General features: G+C 46.8%; 1 protein-coding gene and 1 pseudogene across 13 annotated transcripts in view; one reads left to right on the top strand and one right to left on the bottom strand.

Moving 5' to 3' along the window:
- The window catches only part of STX2 (syntaxin 2), a 50,092-nt gene that overhangs the window by 238 nt on the left and 23,589 nt on the right, over positions 1 to 26,265 (top strand). For 5 of the 13 annotated variants that reach the window (XM_024256391.3, XM_054527756.1, XM_024256390.2 and 2 more), the window contains exons 2-4: positions 11,601 to 11,675; positions 17,457 to 17,556; positions 26,142 to 26,216. In XM_024256391.3, the coding sequence (XP_024112159.2) occupies positions 11,601 to 11,675; positions 17,457 to 17,556; positions 26,142 to 26,216 (250 nt within the window). Of the gene's footprint in view, positions 1 to 3,310; positions 3,511 to 10,843; positions 10,963 to 11,600; positions 11,676 to 17,456; positions 17,557 to 18,583; positions 18,706 to 26,141; positions 26,217 to 26,265 lie in introns of those variants that run through there. The other 8 variants (XM_063712357.1, XM_009248404.3, XM_054527761.2 and 5 more) reach the window with 6 other exon arrangements.
- On the bottom strand, positions 23,744 to 23,841 carry LOC112136013 (small nucleolar RNA U13; annotated as a pseudogene).

Below are 26,265 nucleotides of genomic sequence, written 5' to 3'. Positions count from 1 at the left end.
GGCTGGGGCGGGGTCTGGAGGGCGGGCGGGGGCTCGGGGCGTCTTGGGCGGGGCTCCGGGTGGGTCCCCGGGGCGGGGATCTCCGGTGTTCTGGGGCGGGGGCTGCGGGGCAGGGTCTCAGGGAGTCCTGAGCGGGGACTCCTGGTGGGGTCCCAGGGCGGGGGTCCCGGGAGTCCTAGGGTGGGGGCTCCGGGCGGGGGTCTCTGGAAGTCCTAGGGTGGGGGCTCCGGGCGGGGGTCTCTGGAAGTCCTAGGGTGGGGGCTCCGGGCGGTGTCCCCAGGGCTTCCTGAACGGAGTCCTCAGGGCGGGTTGGGGCAGGAGGAGGGAGCGGGGAAGGTCCCGGCCTCGACCCTCTCTTCGAGCGTGGCTCCCTGTCCGTAACTCCGCTTGGCGGACTCTATCTGGCGCTTACCCAGCCAGAGCCCACCGGCCTAACTGTGGTCCGCCCCACGGGGTCCCCGCAGCGGGCGTCATCCCCGGGGAGCAGGCCGGGTCCTCTTGGTCGCTGCTTTATCCCTGGGGCTTCACACAGGACTCTGCACCAAGCGGGAGGCAACAGATGGGTGTGAAATGTGGGCGCCTTAGAGTGCTGGGTGCTTGGGGTGGCCTGATCTCCCAGTAGTTTGCTTTGGAAACTGGGTCCGTGTGTTGACTCTGAACGCACCTAACGCGCCCAGCAGCCGGGCACACAGCAAATTACTGTTTACTTTAGCAAGGGAAAAGCAGGTCACTAAAAATTTTGGAAGGATTTTGATGCATTCTACACGTGTAAAGGTGACAGGACTGTGCATGGTGCAGTGACAGTGAAATGATAGTGATGGTCGTGCACTTTCCAAGCTTGTCTAACCCAGGACGGCTTAGGCCAACAGAAGTAGTTATGACTTTTTCCCTTTACAATACAGGTACTAATTCATGCTGCGTGTGTGCATAGATAGAGCTTCTGGTCTCTAAATTGTTGGCAGCCTCAGAACAGGGGTGCTGAGGCCCACAGCCCTACGGCACCCACTGCATGTAATGAATTATTCTCTCTTCTCTGCTGCTAGAATGGAGCTGTTATGTACCCCCGAGTGGGAGAATAGAGAAAAGAGCCACTTAAATCATTATCTGTGTTCTGTGGTTCAGATGCGGAGCTCTGGTTAAGAAAGGCAATGATTTCATCCTTAGGATCATGGAAATTATGCTTTATATTAACTCCAAGGAAGTTTCTTCACAGTGATTTTTCCTTTTTTATTAATGGACAAATATTCCCTGTGGTCCGCAGATCAATATCATCTTAAACACAGCAAATTATAGTTGTGTTGTCTTGCCCGATAGATTATCTTTCAGTGTCGTGTAGTAGCAGCTCAGATATTTATTTAATGAAGAAAAGCCGTGGCTCACGCCTGTAATCCCGGCAGTCTGGGAGATCAGGGTGGGGGGATCACTTGAGCCCAGGTATTGGAGACCAGCTTGGGCAACACAGGGAGACTCTGTTTCTCAAAAAAAATTAAAAAATTAGCAGGAGGCCAGTCGCAGTGGCTCATGCCTGTAATCCCAGCACTTTGGGAGGCCGAGTTGGGTGGACCACTTGAGGTCAGGAGTTGGAGACTAGCCTGGCCAACGTGGCAAAACCCCGTTTCTACTAAAAATACAAAAATTAGCCGGATGTCATGGCGCACAGCTGTAGTCCCAGCTACTCTGGAGGCTGTGGCAGGAGCATCGCTTGAACCCAGGAGGCGGAGGTTGCAGAAAGCCGAGATTGTGCCACTGTACTCCAGTCTGGGCAACAGAAAGAGACTCTGTTTCAAAAAAACCAACAAAACAAAACACGCACAAAGAAACTATCCAGGTGTGGTGACTCGCACCTGTAGTACCTGGTACTCAGGAGGCTAAGCTAGGAGGATTCCTTGAGCCCAGGAGATAGAGGCTGCAGTGAGTCATGATTGTGCCATGCCACTGCACTCCAGCCTGGGTGACAGAGTGAGACACTGTCTCAAAAAAAAAAAAAAAAAAAAAAGCTTAATGTCATTGAACGTGAGAGCTGTGACTATTTTGGCAAAATATAGCCAAATTTATATGTTGGGGAATCGTGAGAAAGTACCTTTTCTTGGCTTGAATAGCAAAAAGCAAATAAGGCAATTATTTGTCACTCAGTTTCTATATATCCCAACCCTTCCTGAAACAGTAGAACATGTCAATCAGTTTTGTTCTAGAATGGCAGAGCTAGAAGTCAGCTCATCTACTTCAATACCATCCTGCTTTAGATACAGCCACTGAGCAGTCAGAGAGTATATCCGTGGAAGTTTCCACTTCTGGAGTTTCTCATCTTGGGCAAATAATTTTTAAATCTCTCAACACTTTTTCTTGTACGTGAAATGGGGACAGTGGTATCTCTCTTGTCCCCCTCATAGAGGGAGTTATGAAGCATAAAATTATCTAATGTGTGAAGCTCTGGGAGAAGGTGGGAGGGAGCAAGTGCTATGTAATTGTAAGTGTGATTAATGTTTACCAGATTTTTTGTTTTTAGGGAGTTATAAAAAGCAGCCTTCTGGCTGGGCACAGTGGCTTTCACCTGTAGTCCCAGCACTTTGGGAGGCTGAGGTGGGCGGATCATTTGAGCTCAGGAGTTCAAGACCAGCCTGGGCAACATGGCAAAACCCTGTCTTTACAAAAAACACAAAAAATTAGCCAGGTGTAGTGGCGCATGCCTGTGGTTCCAGCTACTCAGGAAGCTGAGGTGGGAAGATTGCTTGAGCCCAGGAGGCGGAGGTTGCAGTGAGCCAAGATTTTGCCACTGCCCTCCAGCCTGGGCGACAGACAGATTGAGACCCTGTCTCAAAAAGAGAAAAAGGAACAACCTTCTCCCTAGTATAAAATAGTAAGTTAAAACTGAATTTGAAGTTTAATAATTTTTAATATTTAAAAACCCATCTTAAAGTTACCAGATACGAGTTTAATTCCCCGCCCCCCCACCCCAGGAAATGTGTCCTTCCAAGTAGTTCTTGGAGCGGTTGAATGTGAGTGCGCACTCAGAGCCATGCTTCTAGATGGCTGCTGTTTCTAGGTAAAGTTTAATATTTTGTTGGTTAAAATGCCTCATCTGCAATGTCCGATTAACAAAATATTTGTGATGCTTCCAAAAAGTTTATTTTATTAGCTGTTGATGCTTGTTCCTGTGAAAAATGTACCTCTGATAATTACGTGGAAAGGGCTTAAAAATTAATTTGCTCAATACAATTTGTATTGACAGATTTAGTTTCTAACCAGTGATTCTGTTTTTGAGCAACCAGTCATTTGGGCATAGAAAGTTTGCGTGACTTGGTCCCGATCTCCGGCACTCTAAATCCAGAAAGATATTTCTGATTTACAGAAAGTAAAAGACTCGCCCATCCAACAGGTACTTGAATGTCAGGCCTCTAGCAGATCATGTGCTGGGTGCAGAGAGACACAGCAGTGAACTGAGCGTGGGTGCGGATGCATGCAGCCTGGGAAGGAAGAGTGACCGAGGTGTAATGAAATTCACTGTAGGACGTAAGCAAAACGGAATAGCTATTCTTATAAGATAACCACCCCAAACGTATTTTGATTACTTTTTAAAAAAAGTTTATGAACATTGAGATATTTATTATATTTGATATATATAATATATATATTTATTATAGTGAAGAATAGATAAACCACATATTTCATCTGTGGGAATTGTTTACATGATAATAAACAATAAATACACAGTAGCTATGTGGTGTTCTTAGTAGACCTAAAAGAAATGAGAATGTTATTTTTCATCCTGGTTTCAAGGTGATGAATTACAAATATCTCTTTTTTTTTTTCTTTGAGACAGGATCTTACTGTGTCGCCCAGGCTGGAGTGCAGTGGCACAATCACTACTCATTGCACCCTTGATCTCCCAGGCTCAAGCCATCTTCCCACCTCAGCTTCCTGGGTAGCTAGGACCACAGGCGCGTGCCACTGCACCCAGCAAACTTTTGTATTTTTTGTAGAGATGGGGTTTCGCTGTGTTGCCCAGGCTGGTCTTCAACTCTTGAGCTCAAGCAATCTGCCCACCTTAGGCTCCCAAAGTGCTGGGATTTCAGGCGTGAGCCACCATGCCCGGCCTGCAAATATAATTTCTTAAAAGGCGGAAAACACTGCTCAGATATTTTTAAAAGTTATTTTTTGACAGCTCGTGTTTGCCCATGTAGTGCAGAATGTTGTATAGTGAAGATTCAGGTTCCAATTCATAAAATAAGAAGATTAAAAAACTTCATTGGAACTTAAAATACTAAGAATTTCATATATGAACATAATTTTATATATGCATATATTTATACTTTAGAATTTCATAATTTATGCAATCCTGCCACATTTTTATATTTTGTGTATTCTCATATAAACAGTTCCTACAGTTGGAGTCTATAGTTTCTCTATTCTTAAGTATAATAGGTTTACTCATTTGTATATCTAAACATGTCCTTTGGTTTGAAGAGCAAAATCTATACATTTTCACAGATTAATCACTTCTTGTTTTTAACTTGAGGTTTATTGTGAATTTAAGGAGTAGCAACTCTAAGAAATAACTGATCCATAGAAGAGCTCCCCAGGAGCCCAGATCTATCGCCTTGTGGTGGCAGGATTCGCTTCTGCCTCCGGACTGATATGCCCCCTCCTCCCTGCCCTTGCAGGTGCTGCTCCCTTTGTCTGAACCACTGGACTTCTCCCTCTGCGCCTTCTCTCTTGCCTTGTACCTTTTTTTTTTTTTTTTTTTTGAGACAGTCTTACTTTCTTGCCCAGGGTGGAGTGCAATGGTGCGATCTCAGTTCACTGCATCCTCTGCCTCTAGGTTCAAGCAATTCTCCTGCCTCAGCCTCCCATGATATCCTGCTGATTTTTGTATTTTTAGTAGAGATGGAGTTTCACCACATTGGCCAGGCTGGTCTCGAACTCCCGACCTCAGGTGATCCACCTGCCTCGGCCTCCCAAAGTGCTGGGATTACAGGTGTGAGCCACCACACGCAGCCTCGCACCTTTTTAAGTCTCAGGTTAGGCATCACGGGGAAGCCTTCCTGCCTCCCTTTCCTCGCATGTTCCCAGAGATGGCCCATCTTGTCTTGGGGCATTCTGGACACAGATGCAGTCCGGTTTTTTCCTGCACCCTTTCCCCGGCGCTTCAACTTTTTCAGGGCAGATGCATGCTGTCATTTGTGCTCTGAAGCCTCAGTATTCTGCATGGTGCTTGATCCAGAGCATCTGCCAGGTATTTATTGAATCAGTGTGTTTCCATTTGAAAATGCCCATGGTAAGAAAAATGTAGATGCCACTGGAATCTGTTGTCTTCAAGGCCTTTTGGTTAAAAGGGACAGAAACCCGTCAGCTAAAGCAGAAAAGGGAGATTTATTAAAAGGCAGAGTGGGCCGGGTGCGGTGGCTCATGCTTGTAATCCCAGTACTTTGGGAGTCCGAGGTGGAAGGATCACTTGAGGTCAGGAGTTCTAGATCAGCCTGGCCAACATGGCGAAACCCCGTCTCTACTAAAGATGCAAAAATTAACTGGGGGTGGTGGTAGGTGCCTGTAATCTCAGCTATTTGGGAAGCTGAGGTGAGAGAATAGCTAGAACCTGGGAAGTGGAGGTTGCAGTAAGCCAAGATCCTGCCACTGCACTCTAGCCTGGGTAACAAGAGTGAGAATCCATCTCAAAAAAAGAAAAAAAAAAAAAGGTAGAGTGATTTCTCCCAGGCTTTGAGGGCACGTAGTACCATCAGCCCTCATGAGGGATGGAGTTAGGACGGAGCGAGCCACTGAGGTCCTTCCTGTCCTTGTGTCGTGGCCATTTTGCGCTTGCCGGGTCTCAGTCTGTGTGTGTGTCTCTGTTTCTGTTTCTTGGCTTCTGTCATTTGTGTGTACTTTCCCACTCTCCTCCCCCTCGTCTGTGTCTGCCCTTCTCTTGCTCTTCATTCATTCATTCACTCGTTTGTTGACCTGGTCATCACTGACTGGCGGCTGTGTGCCAGGCACTGCTGTGGGCAGGATGCCTGGGTTGTGAAAAGACAGAAGTCCTTGCTCTTGTGGAATCTGCAGCTGGGAGATAGACAGCAGCTAAGCAGATGAATCAAGTGTCTTTGGCAGTCCCTGCTGTGAAGGAATAAGCAGGGTGAGGGTGTGGGTTTGGCTGCCTTGGCCGGGCGGGTCAGGGGGCCACCCCGTGAGCTGAGCTGTGGATAAGAAAGTGGCTGTGGACAGGGTTGGGGGAGGGTGCCCTGGGCAGAAGGCACAGCAAGTCCAGAGGCCCAGAGTTGGGAACGAGGCCATGCAAGGGACAGAAAGATGCTGTCGGTAGTGAGTGGATGGTCAGTAGTGGGCAGAGGTGAGGCATGAGTGAGCTGGAGAGGTTGGCTGGAGCCAGATCATGTGGGTTTCTCTTCGTCTCCGCGCCTGGTGTAAGTGGGCTGCCCCCAGCCCCCAAGTTTAAATGCTCTCCAGTTCAGGCTCTCTGGGCTTCATCATGTCAGTTCTGATCCTCATTCCTGGCGCGAGATCATGTGATGGGCCCTTGGTAGCTCAAGATTAGCCTGGCAGTGTCTCATGTCCATGTGCCATGCTGGGGGCATCCAATTTATTACAACTGCTTTGGAGAGCAATTTGGCATTCTTTAGTGAAGCTGAAGACACTTAAACCCCATGGCTCGGTGGTCCTCTCTCTGCATGTGTGTGTATGTTCCAGAAAACCATCCTGACATGCATGTGCAGCCATGTAACTGTGGTTTGTTATGTTGTTGGTAATGGAAAAATATTAGGCACAATAGGAGCCTGGATGGGTACATCATGGCTTTTTATATAATGGAGTGTATGCAGCAGTAAGATGAATGTATGAGGTTGAACCATATGGTGTGGTTTCACCTAACACTAGAGCGATATATGCTGAGTGGGGAAATCTGAATGTGTAGCTGAGAGGAAAAAACAAACGATTAAATTGCAGAGGCAGGCCGGGTGTAGTTGCTCACGCCTGTAATACCAGCACTTGGGGAGACCAAGGGGGGAGGATTGGTTGGGCCCAGAAGTTCAAGGCCAGCCTGGGCCACATGGCCACACCTCATATCTAAAAAAATATGTGTGCCTGTAGTCCCAGCTACTCAGGAGGCTGAGGCGAAGGGATCACCTGAGCCCAGGAGGTCGAAGCTGTTATGAGCTATGATCACGCTACTGCACTCCAGCCTGGGTGACAGAGAAGTATAATACTATTTACATAAAGTCTAAGTGCCTGTTTAAAAGTATTTATATAATAATAATGGAAACAAGTGTTAGTAAAAATACAAAAAAAAAAGTATAACATTTTATCATAGGTATAAAAGTGTAATTAACCATACAAAAATATGAGAAAGTAGGTTACGTTTAGCACCATATTTACAAACTGGCCCAGAGTCAGCATTTACATATTTATTTATTTATTTGTTTTTGAGACAAAGTCTCTCTTATCACCAGGCTGGAGTGGCACCATCACTGCTCACTACAGCCTCAATCTCCTGGGCTCAAGGTATCCTCATAAGTGTGAGCCACCACGCCTGGCTAATTTTTGTATTTTTTGTACCAAAAATGGGGTATCACCGTGTTGCCCAGGCTGGTCTCAAACTCTGGAGCTTAAGTGATCCTCCCAGTTAAGCCTCCCAAAGTGCTGGGATTACAGGCATGAGCTGCTGCACCTGGCCAGCTTTTACCTATGTTTAATTACAAGTATTCTTTTCTTTTTTTACCCAAGTGATTTAATTGTGAAAAGTAAGTCAAAGTATTCTAGCAACAAAGTAGTAAAACCACTGTGTATATGTCAAGGTTTATAATTTATTTGCCCACAATTATTATTTGTATGGAAGGTCCTTAGCATGTGTGTGTGAACAACAGGCAGAAGAAAGCCAGGATTCTGTCCAGCTTTGGATTCTGCCATTTGTGGTAGTTCAGCTTCTGTTGAATTATAAATGATGATCGTTCCAATGGCAAATTACTCTTTTCTGTTAAATAGTCTCTAAACCAGGAAGCTACCTGCTACCTGTTCCTGACAATGGTATTCACACAGGGAGAGTTGTGATTTTACTATAATGCTGCTTTTAAGGAGACTTCTGTTAACATTTAACAGAAATGGAATGTTGATATTTAAATGTTTATCCTGTACTTCGATACTTGGGAAATCAAGTATGTCATATAGGAGAGCATTCCCTGGCTTTTAATAAACGTTTGCCATAAGCAGTTTGGTTATTTACAATCAATACCCTCTCATAATCATGGCTGTTGTGCAGCTATTGCACTATCTCAGCTTGAAAGACTGAACATGCACATCCATTAAGACAAGAATAATGTAGCTTAGGGATAAAGCCAAAAAGACTGCTTTGGTCATTTTGTTTTGTTTTGTTTTTTTGAATGGAAAAGCAGAGACAGTATTATTGGGTCTGTTTCCTGTTATCTAATCAGTTTTGAGACCTCCAGGTAGAAATAAGACATATAAGTCAAGGCTTAAGAATAAGAAATAAGACAATAGAGGAAACATATTCCAGTCATGTGGTCTACAGGTAGAGAAACAAATTGTTTACCAGCAAGCGAATGACTCGGAACAAAACTCCGCCCGTGCTGTGGGTTCAGAGTGGAGGAGGATTGACGCCATGCCACTGTGGGGGTGCATCGCACACATGGGACGGTCACCATGGGAGAGCGGCTTGCTTTCACAGGGAAGCGTGGTGCTGGGGAGCATTGAGATGGGTGCAGCCTCTTTCCTGGAGCTGCAGGTGCAGTCTCCACAGTAGCATCTGCCTCATGGGATTTGCCTCAAGATGGTCTTGTGGGGGGGGGGTAGGAGGTAGTGGGAGGCGGTGGGTGTCCACCTGAAACAAGACAGGCTGTGGCTTGACCATTGTTGAGCCTGGGTGATGGTGACACTGAGGGCTCACCATAGTATTCCTTCTACTTTTGTATATGTTTACAGTTTCCCAAACAAACAAAAATGAGGTGACTTTGAATCTAGAACCTAAAGTTCCTGGCAGAGCAGGGAGGTGTGAGATGCCCTGAGAGCCATGTGGCACCTCCAGGGTGGGGTGAAGCACTTTTATGGCCCGGGGCTCAGGGCCACAAGGGCCGTCTGTGGCTCACTTTCAGCTCTCCACCCCTCCTCCCCACCCCCTCCATGGGTATTGGGTGAATGCACAGTCAGTCAATGACTTAACGCGGTGATGCTTCACTCCATCATTCCTGGCCCTGCACCTCTGAGACCGCACAGCTGAGAAGACAAGGCAGATAGCCATAGGGAAGCAGTGAGACCTCGTGCCCAGCTAGTGGAATTTAATGCCCAAGTGAGCACTTGGAGACAGGGAGGGAGCAGGCTGTGGGCCCGAGAGGCGGGGCTGGCACGCAGGGGAGTAGATCCTGTTTCTAAGAGAGGGGGTCCCCCGCAAGGGGAGTCTGTGGGACCTGGCCACCAGGCCTGGCCTGCATGGCTGGTGGAGCTCCGCAGCACAGCTCCTCCCCTCATCCCATCTTCCCCCAGGATAGAGTGTGCTTGTTAGAGCAGGGTGTGTGGGATCACAGTCACAGGCCGTTTCTGCTCTGCCGTCCCTGCTGAGTGATCCCTGCACTGTGTTTCAGCCTCCTCACTGGCAACATGGGGGACCATAAAATTAATGAGAACATGTGTGTAGAGTATTTCAAATTGCCAACTCTTGTGAGCTGGAAGTAAAGAACGGCTCTTACTCTTTTTAACAGGGTCAACATAGTAATAGTACAGTTGTTAATGTGGGAAGTTTTATAAAGTCAGACCTGGCTTCAGCTATTGGTTCGGCACCACTTAGCTCTGAGACCATAACCATTGAGCATGTGTTCTACTCTGAAATAGCGATGCCAGTACCTGCCTCATGGTAGGGACTAGGGGGTGTGGTACCAGGAGGATTGACAGATAACGCACCTGGTCTGCCTCCTGCAGGCCATGGGCACCGGCACTCAGTATCCTTCAGCCGTTCTGCTTTGATTTTTAGAGTGGTGTGGGATCCTGGAGAAGAGTGTTAAACTATGTGGGTCTGTCTTAATGTTAGTTTCTGCTGGTTGTCAGTTGATTGCCATTTTGTCTTTTCTTTTTTCTTTTTTTTTTTGAGACAGAGTCTTGCTCTGTCGCCCAGGCTGGAGTGCAGTGGCGCGATCTCGGCTCACTGCAAGCCCCGCCTCCCGGGTTCTTGCCATTCTCCTGCCTCAGCCTCCCGAGTAGCTGGGACTACAGGCGCCCGCTACCACACCCAGCTAATTTTTTTTGTATTTTTAGTAGAGACAGGGTTTCACCGTGTTAGCCAGGATTGTCTCAATCTCCTGACCTTGTGATCCGCCTGCCTCAGCCTCCCAGAGTGCTGGGATTACAGGCGTGAGCCACCGCGCCCGGCCCATTTTGTTTTGAAGTGCTGCTTTGCTTAGAATTATGAGTGTACAGGCTGGGCGCAGTGGCTCATGCCTGTAATCCCAGCAATTTGGGAGGGTGAGGCGGGCGGATTGAATGAGCTCGGGAGTTCGAAACCAGCCTGGCCAATGTGGTGAAATCCTGTCTCTACTAAAAATACAAAAAAAGAAAAGCTGGGTGTGGTGGCAGGTGCATGTAATCCTAGCTATTCAGGAGGTTGGGGCACAAGCATTACTTGAACCCGGAAGGCAGAGGTTGCAGTGAGCCGAGATCCTGCCACTACCCACACTCCACACTTCAGCCTGGGCGACAGAGTGAGACTTTGTTTCCAAAAAAAAGAGTAGGGACTAGAAATAATTTTATTAATAAAAGCCTTTATTGGTTTATATATTAATATTACCCATGAAAGTAGTGTTACCTTATAAAACACTGATAAATATCTTATCCTTAGGGTCTTCTGATGGAGATGGGATGATACTATATTTCATGGACAAGAGGCAGAGACTGAGACAAGCTAATGGGCTGCTGGGGAGGAGGTCTTCAGCTCCTGATCAATGGTCATTCTTCTGGGTGATGCTGGGGTTTTTTTTTGTTTGTTTGTTTTGTTTTGTTTTTAGAGACAGGGTCACTGCAGCCTCAACCTTCCAGGTTCAGGTAGTCTTCCCACCTCAGCCTCCTAAGTAGCTGGGACCACAGGCTTGTGCCACTATGCCCGGCTAATTTTTTGTAGAGACAGGGTTTCACCATGTTGCCCAGGCCGGTCTTGAATTCCTGGACTTAAGCATTCTGCCCCCCTCAGCCTCTTAAAGTGCTGGGATTACAGGCGTGAGCCACTGCGGCTGGCCAGTGTTTTTACTGTTTATGGAAAATATGCAGCACAAGCAGTTTTGCTTCTTGAGGGTAAAACTGGCCTGTGTTATATTGACTTACATAGTGAGAACTAAATGATTCTAAGCAGCTTAGTTCTGAGAAAGCCACCCTTGTTTCTCTCCAGGTCTTCCACCTTCCGGCTGCTTCAGCCAGGATCTGTTGTGTTGAAAATGTTGCGGAGTTCAATTGGGGTAGATAGTGGTGGCTGCTAGTTTGTTACAATTTGGTGCTCTAGTGAGTTCAGATCTTATGGGTATTGAACTGTTTTTGTATTTCAGTTCGCTATTTGTGCCTACATAAAAATTTTAAAAAACTGAATTTTCCGTTTTTCATTGTAGTGTAGGAAGAATGATGATGTAGACACAGTTGTTGTGGTTGAGAAAGATCATTTCATGGATGATTTCTTCCATCAGGTAAGAGCATTTAATGAAACCCAATCATAGCCTGCCTACCTGTCCTCCCTCCCTTCCCCCTCCCCTCCCCCTCCCCCTTTCTCCCTCCCTCTCCCTTTCCTCCCCTCCCTTCCCCATCCCCCACTTCCTTTTTTCCTCCCTTCTTTCTTTTTCTTTTTCCTTTTCTTTTTCTTGTTTTTGGAGACAGAGTCTCGCTCTGTTGCCCAGGCTGGAGTGCAGTGGCACAATCTTGGCTCAGTGCAACCTCTGCCTCCCAGGTTCAAGTGATTCTCTTGCCTCAGCCTCCCAAGTAGCTGGGACCACAGGTGCGTGCCACCACGCCCAGCTAATTCTTTTTTTTTGCATTTTTAGTAGAGATGGGGTTTCACCACGTTGCCTAGGCTGGTTCCAAACTCCTGAGCTTAGGCAATCCGCCCGCCTCGGCTTCCCAAAGTGCTAGGATTACAGGTGTGAGCCTCCGTGCCCGGTGGCTTTCTTCTTTAAAGATTTATATCAATATGATTGTGCATTTATCATATTTGAAATAATACTTAATCTATTATTTTTAAAAGTTGTTGTTTGAATTACGTAAGTTCTCTGGAATTTTTAGTATGATCACAATGTTAATAATGAGAAAAATGCAAATCATCGTTCTGATGCAGTCCGGGAGGGAATTGGGTGCGGATGGTGGAGCTGTGCACGTGGCCTCCGCGTGGGCTGGGGCCGGGCCCTGCAGCGCCCTCTGCTGGTGGGCGGCCACTTCTCCCACCCTGTGCTGGCTGCTGCAGGAGCGCCTCCTCCTTGCAGGCTGCCTTTTGGAGGTCCTGCGGTGCCCCTTAAGAGAGTTTTACAAAGGCCTCCCTGCAGGACGGGCAGTGTCTCAGAACGAGGCCTCCTTGGTTCTTCAGGAAGTGGTGGTTCCGGCAGCAGAGGTGGCGCCTGGCTGCGGGCGCAGGGGTCAGGTGGGCGTGGCTCCCACCAGCACTGCTTACCCCTCCACCGGTGGGTGTGAGTCCTGAGGCAAGTGCCTAGAGCAGAGAGCTCAGGGTGTGAAATCGGTGACTGATCAGCTGTATATGAGCTCAGGTAGAAGACTCAGAGGAAAGTCACAGGTGACCCAGTAGTTGATATTTTAAGACGTGGCGGCCTGCCAGTGCTGGGATCCTGTCTGAGGTGTGAGGCCTCCCCCTCCTGCTTATCTCCCCAGCACAGCTCTTGGGCTTAGGCCCTGCTGAAATTCTCAAACCTAAGAATTATCTGATCTAATGTTGCATAATTTCAAATTTTTGAAATTGAGTCACAGAACAAATACATTGACCTCGTAAAACATGAAGAAACGAAAACACACTTCCAGTGGGTTTTTTAATGACAGAACCTTCGTTGCAGGACTCGCCTTGATTATGCTGAGTCTCATGGGATAGTTTCACTCAGCAGCCTCATCTGGCCTAGCAGTGCCTGGATTTGAACATTTTAATAGGTTTATAAAAGCATATGCAGCTGGGCGCGGTGGCTCAAGCCTGTAATCCCATCACTTTGGGAGGCCGAGGCAGGCGGATCACAAGGTCAGGAGATCGAGACCATCCTGGCTAACACAGTGAAACCCCGTCTCTACTAAAAATACAAAAAAAATTAGCTGGGCGTGGTGGTGGGCGCCTGTAGTCCCAGCTACTCAGGAGGCTGAGGCAGGAGAATGGCGTGAACCCGGGAGGTGGAGCTTGCAGTGAGCCGAGACCGCGCCACTGCACTCCAGCCTGGGTGACAGAGCGAGACTCCCATCTCAAAAAATAAATAAATAAATAAATAAAATAAAATAAAAGCATAGGGAAAGTTACTAGTTTTTCATATTCAACCAGAATTTCTTGAATATCTCACATAAGCCTGGTCACTGGTTTTCTAGTATTTGTTAGTTGCTACTGTTATTTAAAGGAAAAAACCATGAGATTAAATTGTTAGCTACAAGGAAGTTCCTTTAAGGTATAAAGGAGTTAAGATGCTGGGATTTCCTGATTTCACTTCTTGGAAATGAGACTTTTTAAATTGTCTTTAGCCTTCCTGCCCCCTTTGTGAAATTATTATTTTTCTGATTTAATTCCTTTTACTTGGTTGCTTAACTCTTCCATGTAAGTTCTTTGTAAAAATGTATTTATTTTAAAGAATCTCCTGCCATTAAGTGTTGCATTTAATAGAGAAGTTACATAGTGCAGGCCAGGCGCAGTGGCTCATGCCTGTAATCCCAGCACTTTGGGAGTCCGAGGTGGGTGGATCACCTGAGGTCAGGAGTTCCAGACCAGCCAGGCCAACATGGCAAAACCCTGTCTCTACTAAAAATACAAAAATTAGCCAGGCATGATGGCGGGTGCCTGTAATCCCAGCTGCTTGGGAGGCTGTGGTGGGAGAATCACTGGAACCTGGGAGGCGGAGGTTGCAGTGAGCTGAGATCGTGCCACTGTACTCCAGCGTGGGGTGACAGCTTGGGTGACAAAAAAAAAAAAAAAGAAGAACAGAAAAGTTACGTTGTGCAATTCACTGAGTGCCATTAAGCTGTGGTCTTTGTCTGTCTGGTGCCAGTCTGTCTTTGGTGCTGGTGTCTCAGGGGCATGTGGGAAACAGGTTACTCGTGCTTTAGGAAGGCTTGCCCAGTGCTTGTCCTCATTCGGTTCTAACTTAAGCTCAAGCTTTCATTTGTTAAGTAGTCAATTTATTTTGCACTTAATTTCTGTGAAATGACTTTCTAGACAAATACAGAGGCAAATAATGTTTGTTAATGTAAACTCATTCTGATCTTCAACATCACATAGAAGTTTGCAAGAGAAATGAATTTCACATGGTGAGTGTTTGGTTAACACTAAAACAGTGCTCTAAAGGGTGGCCAGGGAGTCTGGTTTCTGTGAAGATTATTTATAATGGAGCCAAAGGACCCCTGTGCTATGTTATTCCCGGACATAAAATGGTAGCTGGCACCATTCTCTCTCAGTACCTGTCTGGGTACAGGGTGTATAGCCCTGCAGTTTCCTGTTCCTCTGGAGCCATACGGGGGCTTGGAGTTAGCAGTGGTATATATTGCAGAACTCTCTAAGAGTTAAAATAATGTTTTTTTTTCTTTTACTTTCTAACATATGTGTATTACTTTAGAAATGGTAATTTTTCTTTCTTTTTTTGAGACGGAGCCTCGCTCTGTCACCCAGGGTAGAGTGCAGTGGTGTGATCTCGGCTCACTACAGCCTCCTCCTTCTTGGTTCAAGCAATTCTCTTGTCTCAGCCTCCTGAGTAGCTGGTGCTACAGGCATGTCACCACGCCTGGCTAATTTTGTATTTTTAGTAGAGATGGCATTTTGCCATGCTGGCCAGGCTGGTCTTGAACTTTTGACCTCGAGTGATCCTCCTGCCTCGGCCTCCCAAAATGCTGGGATTACAGGTGTGAGCCACTGCTCCTGGCCTGCATGAATCTTTAATACTTAGACTTTTCAAATCTGGTCTGGGGCTTGGCTTAGGAGTCCCTGGGGTCCCTAAGACCCTTTTGAGAAGATTCTGTGGTCAAAGCTCTTTTCAAAGTAATTAACTAAGATGATCATTGCCATTTTCATTCTCTAATGATGCACAATGATGGCGTTTCCCAGAGCCAGCACAGCAGACCCAGAAATACCTGTGATGATCAGGGTGCTTTCTATTAAGCTAGACATTAGATTTACAAAAAGTACAAATCACTGCCCTTGTTTCCACCGATTTTTTGGAGACTTGTTTTTCACAGAAGTGTGTTATTTATGTTGATACATGTGTCAGTTTCCTGCTGCTGCTGTAACAAATCACCGCAATCACTGCTTCAACAACACGTTTATCACCTCCTCCTAGTTCCCTTCAACAACACATTTATCACCTCCTTGTAGTTCCAGGGCCTGGAGAAGCTCAGGTGCTGGCAGGGCAGAGCTGTGAGCCTCCTGGAGCTGCCTTCCTCTCCAGCTTCTGCAGGCGGCCTGTGTTCTTGGTTTTCCTCCCTCTTCAAAGCCATCACTCCAGCCACTGTTTTCATGATCAAGTGTCCTTTTTCCAACGCTGGTCCCCTTGTCTCATCTTATAAGGACTCCTGTGGTTACGTTGGGCCCACCCAGATAATCCAGGATAGTCTCCCATTTCAAGACTCAATTTGATCACATCTGCAAAGTTCCCTTTGCCATGCAAGGTGACATATTCACAGGCTCCGGGATTAGTATGTGGATTGTGCCACAACATGTAATAGTTAATAATTACTTCTTCCTTTTTTTGTTTTTAAGAGCAGGGTCTTGCTCTATTGCCCAGGCGGGAGTGTAGTGGTGCAGTCACAGCTCACTACAGCCTCAACTTCCTGGGCCCAAGTGATCTTCCTGCCTCAGCCTCCTGAGTGGCTGGGACTGCAGGCATGCACCATTGTGCCCGGTTAACTTTCTTTTTTTTCTTTTTTTTTTTTTTTTTTAAGTTTTTGTAGAGATGGGGTCTCTCTATGCCCAGGCTGGTCTTGAACGCTTGGCCACAAGTGATCCTTCTGCCTTGGCTCCCAAAGTGCTGGGATTACAGGCGTGAGCCACTGTGCCTGGCCTATAATTACTATTTTAAAATGAGGAAGGAGGTAGGAGCTGGCAGCAGAGGATCTTGCTCCAGCGTTCACCTTGCTACTTCTGTAGCTGGATCTCCCTCTACTGCTGTCTTCTAAGAACACTTGCGACTTTAACCCATTTATGCCTAGTGTTCCATTATTGGAACACTAAGCTTTTGCGAGTTATTTATATCCTACTGCTCAGGGTCATCGCCAAGGTCTGATTTTTCACACACACACACATTGCAGCCTCTGGCATAAATGGGTTAATGAGGACCGAACTGGAGAATTCAGGATAATTTCCCATCTCAAGATCCTTAGTTTAGTCACATCTGCAAAATATCTTTTGCCCTGTAAGGTAACTCACAGGCCCAGGGATTAGGACGTGAACATCTTTGGGGTCAATTTTCAGCCTACCATAGAGGTTTTTGAAGATAATGTTATGACTCCATCTAGATAAATCTTGCTAATGATACATTACATTTTGAAACAAATATTGAATTTAAACATTCAGAGGTCAAAGATAACAATTATGAAGGCTTGGCTGTATGAGCTATAGATACCTCCTCCCATAAGAGTATTATTATTATTATTTTCTTCTTTTTTTTTCTGAGACAGAGTCTTGCTCTGTTGCCCAGGCTGGAGTGCAGTGGTGCGATCTCGGTTCACTGCAACCTCCGCCTCCTGATTCAAGCGATTCTTGAGCCTCAGCTTCCTGAGTAGCTGGGATCACAGGTGTGTGCCACCTCACTCAGCTAATTTTTGTATTTTTAGTAGAGAAAGGTTTCTCTATGTTGGCCAGGCTGGTCCTGAACTCCTGGCCTCAAGTGATCTGCCTGCCTTGGCCTCCCACAGTGCTGGTATTACAGGTGTGAGCCACTGTGCCTGCATGTTTTATGGGCTTACTTCCTGGTTATACTGAGAATGGGTATTAATAGTAGTATGCTTCTAATTGGCCCCATCTGTGTCATGCTTGGGACTTGACTAGAAATTTTTACAACCTGATAGGTTTTCCTGGTGAATGTTGATTGGTACTGCTTTAGGTATGAAGGTAGAAATATTCATAGGATATATCTTTATTTTTTAAATTTAATGATACCAGTGTGAGAATGGGAGAGGCTTAAATTTCTTGTGTGGTAATTATTTATTTCCCTCCTTTATTCTTCCCCTTTTCGGGGATGAAAAGTGGTCACAGATTTGAGTTTGCCATGCTGTAATGACTCTCTCTCTCCTAGGTTGAGGAGATTAGAAACAATATTGATAAAATAACTCAATATGTTGAAGAACTAAAGAAAAACCACAGCATCATTCTTTCTGCACCAAACCCGGAAGGAAGTAAGTTGTTGGTTTTCACAACAAAAAGTTTGTCTGTTTGTGTGTCTCTCTTACTGTCTACAGCACAGGCCTCAACTCTGGCTTCACGTTAGATTCAGGGGAGTTTGTACGAAATGATGATACCCTAGAGAGTCTGAGGCGTTTGGCCTGGGGCGAGCCAGGGCATCTGTATGGTTGTTTTTTTAAAGCTGCCCGTATGATTCTAGTGGTCAGCCAGGGTGAGGACCACTGATGGATCGTATCCTAAAGAATACACGAAAGTGGCTTTGCAGAACTTAGGGGCCAAGATTAGACCACAGTTCAGCAAGACAGCATTTTCTGTTCAGAGGGCAGTGAATCAGGGATGGATTTGGAAAACAGTGCTTGTAAGAGCAGAGTGAAATAGGAAGACACACTGAGGTGACTCTGAAAGTGTTTAGGAGGAGCTTTTGTATGGACTTTGCTGCTCTCAGTGCCTGTGGAGGATGGCATGGAAGAAATGGTTTTCTTTCTTTACCTATTTATCCAAGTTCTCCCTGCCTCACATTTACCTCCTTTTGAATCTGAGGCACACAGGAGAGTGAAAGGAGCTCAGTGGAAGCAGCTGGAGAACCTGGATTTTTGTCCCAATTTGCTTCCCCACGGTATTTGCATCTCCTCATCGGGAGAAAAGACATGATTTTAAATTAACTCAGCATTAGGGGCATGGGAGCTATAGAGAAGTGTTTCATTGCTCTGGAATGATAAATATTGAAAGCTTTACAGGGGACATGGATCTGAGCAAGCCAGAGATTACAAATTGGAGTCCACACATCATGGTGGGGGGAGTTACTATGTTAACAACGTTGAGTCTTTGAATCCATGAAAATGGCCCCTACCTCCACGATACAGGCCGCCTTTAATGCCTGTCTGTGCTGTGCTGTGGGTTCCGAGGAGGGGTCTCGCACATCTTTTGTTGTATTTATTCCTAGGTAGTCAATGTTTTGATGTTAATGCAAGTCGTATGTACTTTATTTTTTATCTAATTTTTTTTTTTTTTTTTTTTGAGAGGGAGTCTCACTCTGTCACACAGGCTGGAATGCAGTGGCACAGTCTCGGCTTACTGCAACCTCCGCCTCCCGGGTTCAAGCGATTCTCCTGCCTTGGCCTCCTGAGTAGCTGAGACTACAGGTGCCTACCATCACGCCTGGCTAATTTTTGTATTTTTAGTAGAGATGCGATTTCACCATATTGGCCAGGCTGGTCTCGAACTCTTGATTTTGTGATCCACCCGCCTCGGCCTCCTAAAGTGCTGGGATTACAGGCATGAGCCACTGTGCCCAGCTGTATCTACTTTAAATGTCATTTTCTCTGTTTGTTGTTGGTATATAGAAATACAATGATTTTTGCATATTGGCCTTGTACTCCTTGCCTAATCAGTTATTAATTCTAATATTCTCTGTAGCTTATGTTGGATTGTCTCTGTACCCAGTCATGTCATTGTGAATAAATAGTGACCATTTTTTCCTTGCAGCTCTTATGCTTGTTAGTTTTAACTGACTTATTTAGCTGACCTCCAGTACAGTATTGAATAGAAGTGGTGATGGGGGCACATGTATTCTTGGTCTTGGAGGAAAGTTGCCAGCAAATACATTTTTTGTTGGAATATTACTTAGTGTAGCCGTACATTGAAAAAATAAGAAAGTGTGTTAAATTGAAAAAGAACACATTGTAAAATTTTGTGTGTCTTGTAAAATAATGTTCTGAGCCTCTCTTTATGCTCTCGGTGACTCAGAAGTGTGTTTCCCAAAATGTTTCTGGAGCCGCTGTCTCATGAGCTAGTCCGTGCAGCCAGGGTGCTGCGGCCAGATCCTTTCGGGGACCTCTTCGTGCCGTCGCCCAGCCCCTCTTGGGAAGTTGCAGTACCCGTAGAATAATCAAGGCTCTGAGAAGGCTTCCTAGAAGGAAGCCTGTTTAACTTTGTTTAGTGTTTCACACATTTCTTTGCCCGTAGGACCTTTTATGTAACATCTGTTAACATCATGCTTAATGCTTAGGGAAATTATATTTGAATAAGTATCAGCATTTTTTTTTGAATAATTTACCTCCAAAACATTTTTGCTGCCAAGTCATAGCAGAGAGAACTGTTTTTTGAGTAAGTTTAGAACTGTTACTGTTTTGATAGTCCCTTTTGGGCTCTAAAGAAAACCATTGCTTTTTTGTCTTTTGTTTGGTGACAGAGTGTGAACCAAAATGTAGGCAGCAGCCTTCAGCCGCTTCCTTGGTCAGTCTTTAAAAAGCAAAATGCAGTGATTCCTCTCTCCCAATGATGCGCCCGGGATAATGCACAGAGGGACAGGCTCTTGGCCTTCCCGCCTTGTTCCTAAAGAAAGAGGGGAGGGTGAGAGGGAGGAAGGGGGACTACTGTGCTCCGCCTCCCCCGTGTCTCCCCATCCTCGGGCAGGCGCTCTGCTTAGGTCCCGGTGAGCAGGGCGATCCCCGGGCTGCTGCCCTCCCTGAGGTCCCCCGTCAACCTCAGGACCCGGGGCAGGGCTGGGCACGGCGGCCGCCAGGTGGCGCCAGAGGCAGCCGGTCCTGGGCGGGTCCCCGGTCCTAGCACCGCCCGCGCCGCGCCACCTGCAGCCGCGGATCCCAGGGCAGAGGGGTGGACGAAGGACCTATTACCTGCATTTTTCTTTTTTCACTTTCTACTTTTGTATTATTTCTTTTTTCTTTTGTATTAAAAGAGCGTCTTTGCAAAACGCAGAAATTTCAGGCCCCCCAAGACACGGATCCAGCCCTGCGGGAGCATGAAGTGTGTGTGATTCTGGTTTGGGTTTTAGTGACGACGAGGCTGGGATTCCCCCTGCAGAACAGCGGGGATTTGATTCGCTTCTGCAGTCAGCCGTCAGCCTGGCTTGCACCCTGTGTTCGGGTGCGGTAGTCCTGTGGCTGCGCGCGCTCCCGTTTTCTCTGCTTCCTGTTCCCCCAAGCCGTTCCCTGGGGCTCCGCTCCGAATGCGCTGGGACCGCGTCTGCACCGTCTCCATCTCCAGCGCCGCCTGCTCCCGTGCATTCTATGCTTTTCTGCGGGAAATCAGACTCATGGAGACCCGGCTCCTTGTGCGGAGGCCCCTGAGGGCCTGGAAGGAAGCCGCGCCTCTGTGGCTCTGGATTCAGATCCTGTTCCACCGGTTATCCCTGTGTGGCCTTGGACGCATCAGTTAACCTCTCCCGGGGCAGTTCCCACACGTGTGAAATGAGCTAGTGGTGGCATCTGCCTTCCACTGGTGTTGTGATTCTTCCTCCCCCCGCCCTCCGCCCCAACAAGAGAAGTCTCCCTGTGTCGACCAGGCGAGAGTGCAGCTGTGTGATCTCAGTCCACTGTCGCTGCAGCCTCAGCCTCGTGGGCTCAGACAGTCCTCCCACTGCAGCCTCCCGAGTGGCAGGGATTACAGGTTTATGCCACCACACCCAGATAATTTATATATATATATATATATATATTTTTTTTTTTTTTTGTAGAAACAGCGTTTCTCATTATGTTACCCCTCTCCTGTCACCTCTACTGCAGGGCATGGGGGCAGCTCATGGGGCCTTCTCCCTACAGAAATGAAGCCGCGCGTACTCCCCGTAAGGAGCTGCATGGCCAGGCTGCGGCATCCCCTCCCGCTACAGGGCCTTCCTTGGGAGTCTCAGCTCCAGGACCCCTGCCCTGCTTCAGCCCAGCTGCTGCCACCACAGGCTGGGACCACCCCCCCGAGGCCTTCCTGCCCTTGCCGTTCCTCTCCCCTTCCTTCTTACCTCCTTCAGTGAAGATTCGCTGTTATCTGAAATTATCCTCAGTTTAGTATTATTCTCGAAGGATATTTTCACTGAGTAGAAGATTCTAGTTTAGAAGTTATTTTCTTTAACCACTCTAAAGATTTAAAACATATTTTTCCAGCGTCTTTTGGCTTTTTTTTTTGGTCAGCTAATTAGAGCTTTTAAGATATTTGGTTTTTGGTCTTTGGTTTTAGCAGTTTTGCTTTGGTGTTTTGAGATGTGATTTTCGTTTTCTTTTTCCCTCTTATAAGGCTTCTTGAATCTTTGGACTGATGTTTTCTGGCTGTGTTTTGAAAAACTTTGGCCATTACTTCTTCAAATAGCATCCTTGCTCCATTTTCTGTCATCTCTCTTTGCGACTGGAATTGTGTGTCTTCTAGAGCTTTTCAGTGTATCCTTTCTGTCTCCTCTTTTGTTCTCCATTTTTCCTCATTTTTTTCTCCATATATTTTATTTTGAAAATGTTTTCCTGACTTATCTTTTGATTTCTCTTCAGCGATTTTCTTTCAGGTCAGGGAATCTTTGTTCATCTATGGAATTATTTTTGGATTGGTTTTAACTCCTAGAATTCCATTTGGTTCCTTTTAATACTGTCGTATTCGCTGACAAAATTTATGATCTTACATTTTATCTCTTTGAATGTAATTGTTTTAACGTCTGTGTCTTGTAACTTCATTAGCTGGTGCATCTGTGGATGGGTTAGTGTTGTCTGTTTTTGTTGGGTTTTCATTCATGTGTTTTTATTTTCTTTGTTTGCCTGGTTATTTTTGATTGAGTTTTGAGCTTTGTATTGGAATTATTTGTAGTAATAATTTGAGTCCTGAATGGTATTTTCTTTTTAAAGAGATGATTTATTTTTATTTCTGGCAGATGGCTAGAAGCACCAGCAATTCTGGATCTAATTTTAGGGATTGAGATGATTTAGACTGAGGCTTCAGCCTCTGCGAGGGCCAGCTTCCCACCTGACTGTTCCTCCTAGGGCATTGCCTCTCCAAGTCAGCACAGTTTTCTCAGCTTCTCTGCAGCTCAGCTGCCTTTTATGGAGTTGGCACATGCCCCTAGGTAAAAGTGGCTGCAAAGGTGGGACCCACCTCTTTGGGTTTTCTTCTTCTGAGTCTTCTTTCCTGCCTTGTTAGGTTTCTTTTGTTTTTATTTCTTTTTTTAAATTATTTTATTTATTTATTTTCACACCTTGTTAGGTTTCTAATGGCTTTACACAGATTTAAAAAGAGTATTGTGTCTACCCTTTCTAATTGTTCTCAGCAGCAGGATTGAGCTGAATCACCTAGGCCACTGGAAGAGGAGGTTCCTGATATCCCTGTCTGGTCTCAGTGATTTGAAATACCACCTTTATCAAATGTGACCTTATGGCCTGCGTCTGCAGCTTGCAGGATCGGACAGGCAGTGCCTCTTTTGTTTTGCTGATGAGTTGCTCAAGCCCCGTGTGCCTGTAGTGGCGGCAAGTTCACTCCTTCTTGAGTGCCCCCCACCCCTGCTGTGTAAGGGCCAAGGGCTTTCTTCCCCCAGGGGAGTGAGTCCTGCTGTGGCCCGCCAGCTCAAGAGGGAGACTCTCATCCACTGGCAGGCCCAGCTCTCAGATCTGTGGTTTCTGTGGCTGCGCAGTGGCTCAAAACCGTCTCCCGAGTCTAGTTGTCCTCCGTGTGCTCAGGCGCCGGCTGGGCCTGACCCCTGCACAAATGCCTGTGCCGTGTGTACGTTTTAGCTTCGACTCCTACACTCAGCCCTCATTCCTCAGGCACAGTGGCCAGGCCTTGGGGGTGTTTGCATCAGCCTCACGCACCACAGGAGCCAGCACCCCTGCCACAAACTATGGACCTGCCACCCTCTTTATTCGTAGCAAGTCACTCTAATTCCTGTTAAATGCCCCATTTTATAAGGCATTTTGTGTTCCCTTTACTATTCTAAAATGAAGTTCATAGATGATATAGCCTACCTACCTCCGTAATTTTAAAAAACATATAATATCCAAACTAATGTGAAGGAGACATAAAATGGAAGTCACTTACATATCGAAGTACAAATTGTATTGTGCAGGCTCAGGCACAACACCAGAAAACAAAATTCAGGCGCTTGCCCCCCTACAAACAAGTCCTGTGACTGTGACAGCCAAGGCTGCAGGCTGATGAGGCGTTGTGATTCAGCTGCCGTTAGCAGGCTTCCCGGTGCTTTTCCTAAGGCAGCTGGTGTCACTGGAATCGAATGAAGTACAGCTTTCTTGCCACGCAGAGCGGTGACGCGGCACTTGCATTCCTGAAAATCCACTGGATGTTGAAACGATGCAGATTAAAATAGGGCTTATTTGTAAGCTGAAGTCAGGTTCTGGGCTCAGGAAAACAGGTCTTTTCTCCTGCCTGAGTGAGCAGTGTGCATCTGGCAGTTATGCAGGTCAGTGGGTGATGTGCTGACGTAATGAGGTTTGAGGGTGGCACATCTCACATGCGCATGAACACCCCGTCGTCACGCTCAGGAACTACAGGAGGATGGAGGCCAGTTCTTTGTTGTGTGGTGCTGGCTGGTGCCATTCCTGGCTCTTGTCTTCTGGATGCCAGTGGCTCTCCCTTTTTTATGATGACTGGGAATACCCCACAAATTTCAGAACACCCCTTAGGGTGGTAGAAAGATCCCCTGAGAATCTCCCTTTAGAAACATGTTCACAAAGGAGAACCACGAAATGACCCCTTTGGGTCTAGTTTCTCTTTTTTTCTAGTTTCATCCATTATCAGAATAATTTTTCTTCGTTTTTTCTTTTTCTTTCCTTTTTTAAATAGAGATGGCGTCTTGCTAGTTGCCCAGGTTGGCCTTAAACTCCTAGGCTTAAGTGATCCTCCTGCCTTAGCCTCTGAAGTAGCTGGGACTACAGGTGCACGCCACTGTGCCCTGCTTAAAAATAATCTTTTTAGGCTGGACGCAGTGGCTCACGCCTGTAATCCCAGCACTTTGGGAGGCTGAGGTGGGCGGATCACGAGATCAGGAGCTCGAGATCAGCCTGGCCAATATGGTGAAACCCCATCTCTACTAAAAATACAAAAATTAGCTGGGTGTGGTGGCGGAGGCCTGTAATCCCAGCTACTTGGGAGGCTGAGGCAGGAGAATCGCTTGAACCCAGGAGGTGGAAGTTGCAATGAGCTGAGATTGTGCCACTGCACTCCAGCCTGGGTGACAAGAGCAAGACTCTGCCTCAAAAAAAAAAAAAAAACTTTCTAGTGCATCTTTGCTGATGTCTTTCTTTGCTCAGAAACCGTCAGTGCTGACTGGTGCCCTCAGTAAAAGCCCCAAACTCAGGCGGGCCTGCACACTCCTGCCCAGACAGCCTGTAGTTGGCCTCCTCTCACGCCAGTCACTACAGCCCACCGTCCCGCTGCTCTGTGCCATACACCCTTCTTCTGCCTGGAATGGAAGCCACCAGTCTCTCCACTCCCAGGTCAGATGTCCCCTCCTGTGGGACAGCTGCAGTAGACGCTTCTCCTCCTCGCTGCCATGGCATTTTGTGAAACCTGTCTCGTCCGTTGTTAGTTTCTGTGTGGCATTGGCACTTCCTGGGTTTGTCTTATCTTTTTTTTACCAAGTTGTTAGATCCCTGGTGATCTTCTTAGCCTCCTTAGATGACACGAGCCTTCGCACATATAAAGTACTCAGTAGGTATTACTGGTGTGTAACCTGTCACCTCTGGAGATCACTCAGTCTCTGATCTGGCTCTGAAACCCTGGAGGGGCCAGGCTGCGTCTGATGACTGTAGCTGAGCATGGAAAGAAGACTTAGCCCACGCTTGTGTGCAGTGGGTACTCGGGGCACCCTGCGTGTGCTCAGCTGAGGGGGTGCCAGGAAGAGAACGGGCATCTCTGAAAGCTTTCATTCTTGGCCAAGTTGTCTATGGCAGAAACATTTGCCTTTTCCCAGGCTGATGTGTGTGAGATTGAGTGAGAGAGGCAAGTGCAGGACTCTCTAAAACGACAACAGGGCTCCAGAGACGGGGCGGGGGCCTTCCTATTTCAGCAACTTCTGCCCAAAGGAGAGAGAAACCCCCTTCAGGTCACTTCAGCCACTGGACTGGCAAATGTGAGTGTGCGGCATGGAGCAGACATCTTGCCACCCTCCCTGGGCTCTGGGGCAGCTAGGCATGAAAGCAGAGGCTGCTGTGATGCCCTGGGTGGCCTTAGGTCTCAGCACCGCCCTGGAGTGTCGGCTCCTGCTCTGCTGGCCTCCCTCCGTGTTAGGAGGCCGGCCCCTGCCTCCATCACCCCCTGCTTGCAGCCCTGAGTGTCTGAGAAGCCAGGCCAGGGGGACCGGCCCAGCAGCGCTGAAGTGGTGGCTGTGATTATTCGGGCGTCTTGGGAAGACAGCTGATAGCACGAGAGAAAAGCATACACACGGGAGACTTTGTTGAGATCATCATTACGTCTCCGTTTTCCTTTCCCGGGTCTAGGTGTTAGCAGTGGATTTAGGCAGCAGTTTCATTCATGGGTATGGACCAGCAAGTCTCAAACTTGTGTCACCTGGAGGGTTTGCTAACTCAGATTGCTGGGCCACTGCCCCCACTTCAGTTTCTGAGTAGGTCCAGGGTGGGCCCCAGGGGTTTGTGTTTCTACTAAGCTGCCACCTGATATTTATGAAAGCTGCTGTCTAGGGACCCACCTTGAGAACCACTGGTATAAGTGGTAGTTTTTCTTACAGAAAAAAAGTGAATATTTACTAAGGATACTGTTTCACTTAAATTTATTGGATATCATTTATGTTGGATATTATAGCTCAGATGCTGTATTTTTTTATTTTAAATTTTTACAGAAATAAAAGAAGAGCTTGAAGATCTGAACAAAGAAATCAAGAAAACTGCGAATAAAATTCGAGCCAAGTTAAAGGGTAAGTTTGAAGTTTTATGTTTAATTATTGATGTTGGGAGTATGGGTAT

Source organism: Pongo abelii, chromosome 10 (genome assembly GCF_028885655.2).
Source record: "Pongo abelii isolate AG06213 chromosome 10, NHGRI_mPonAbe1-v2.0_pri, whole genome shotgun sequence".
Lineage (NCBI taxonomy): Eukaryota > Metazoa > Chordata > Mammalia > Primates > Hominidae > Pongo > Pongo abelii.
The sequence above is the reverse complement of the archived record's forward strand: the minus strand, read 5'-3'. Positions and strand labels throughout refer to the sequence as shown.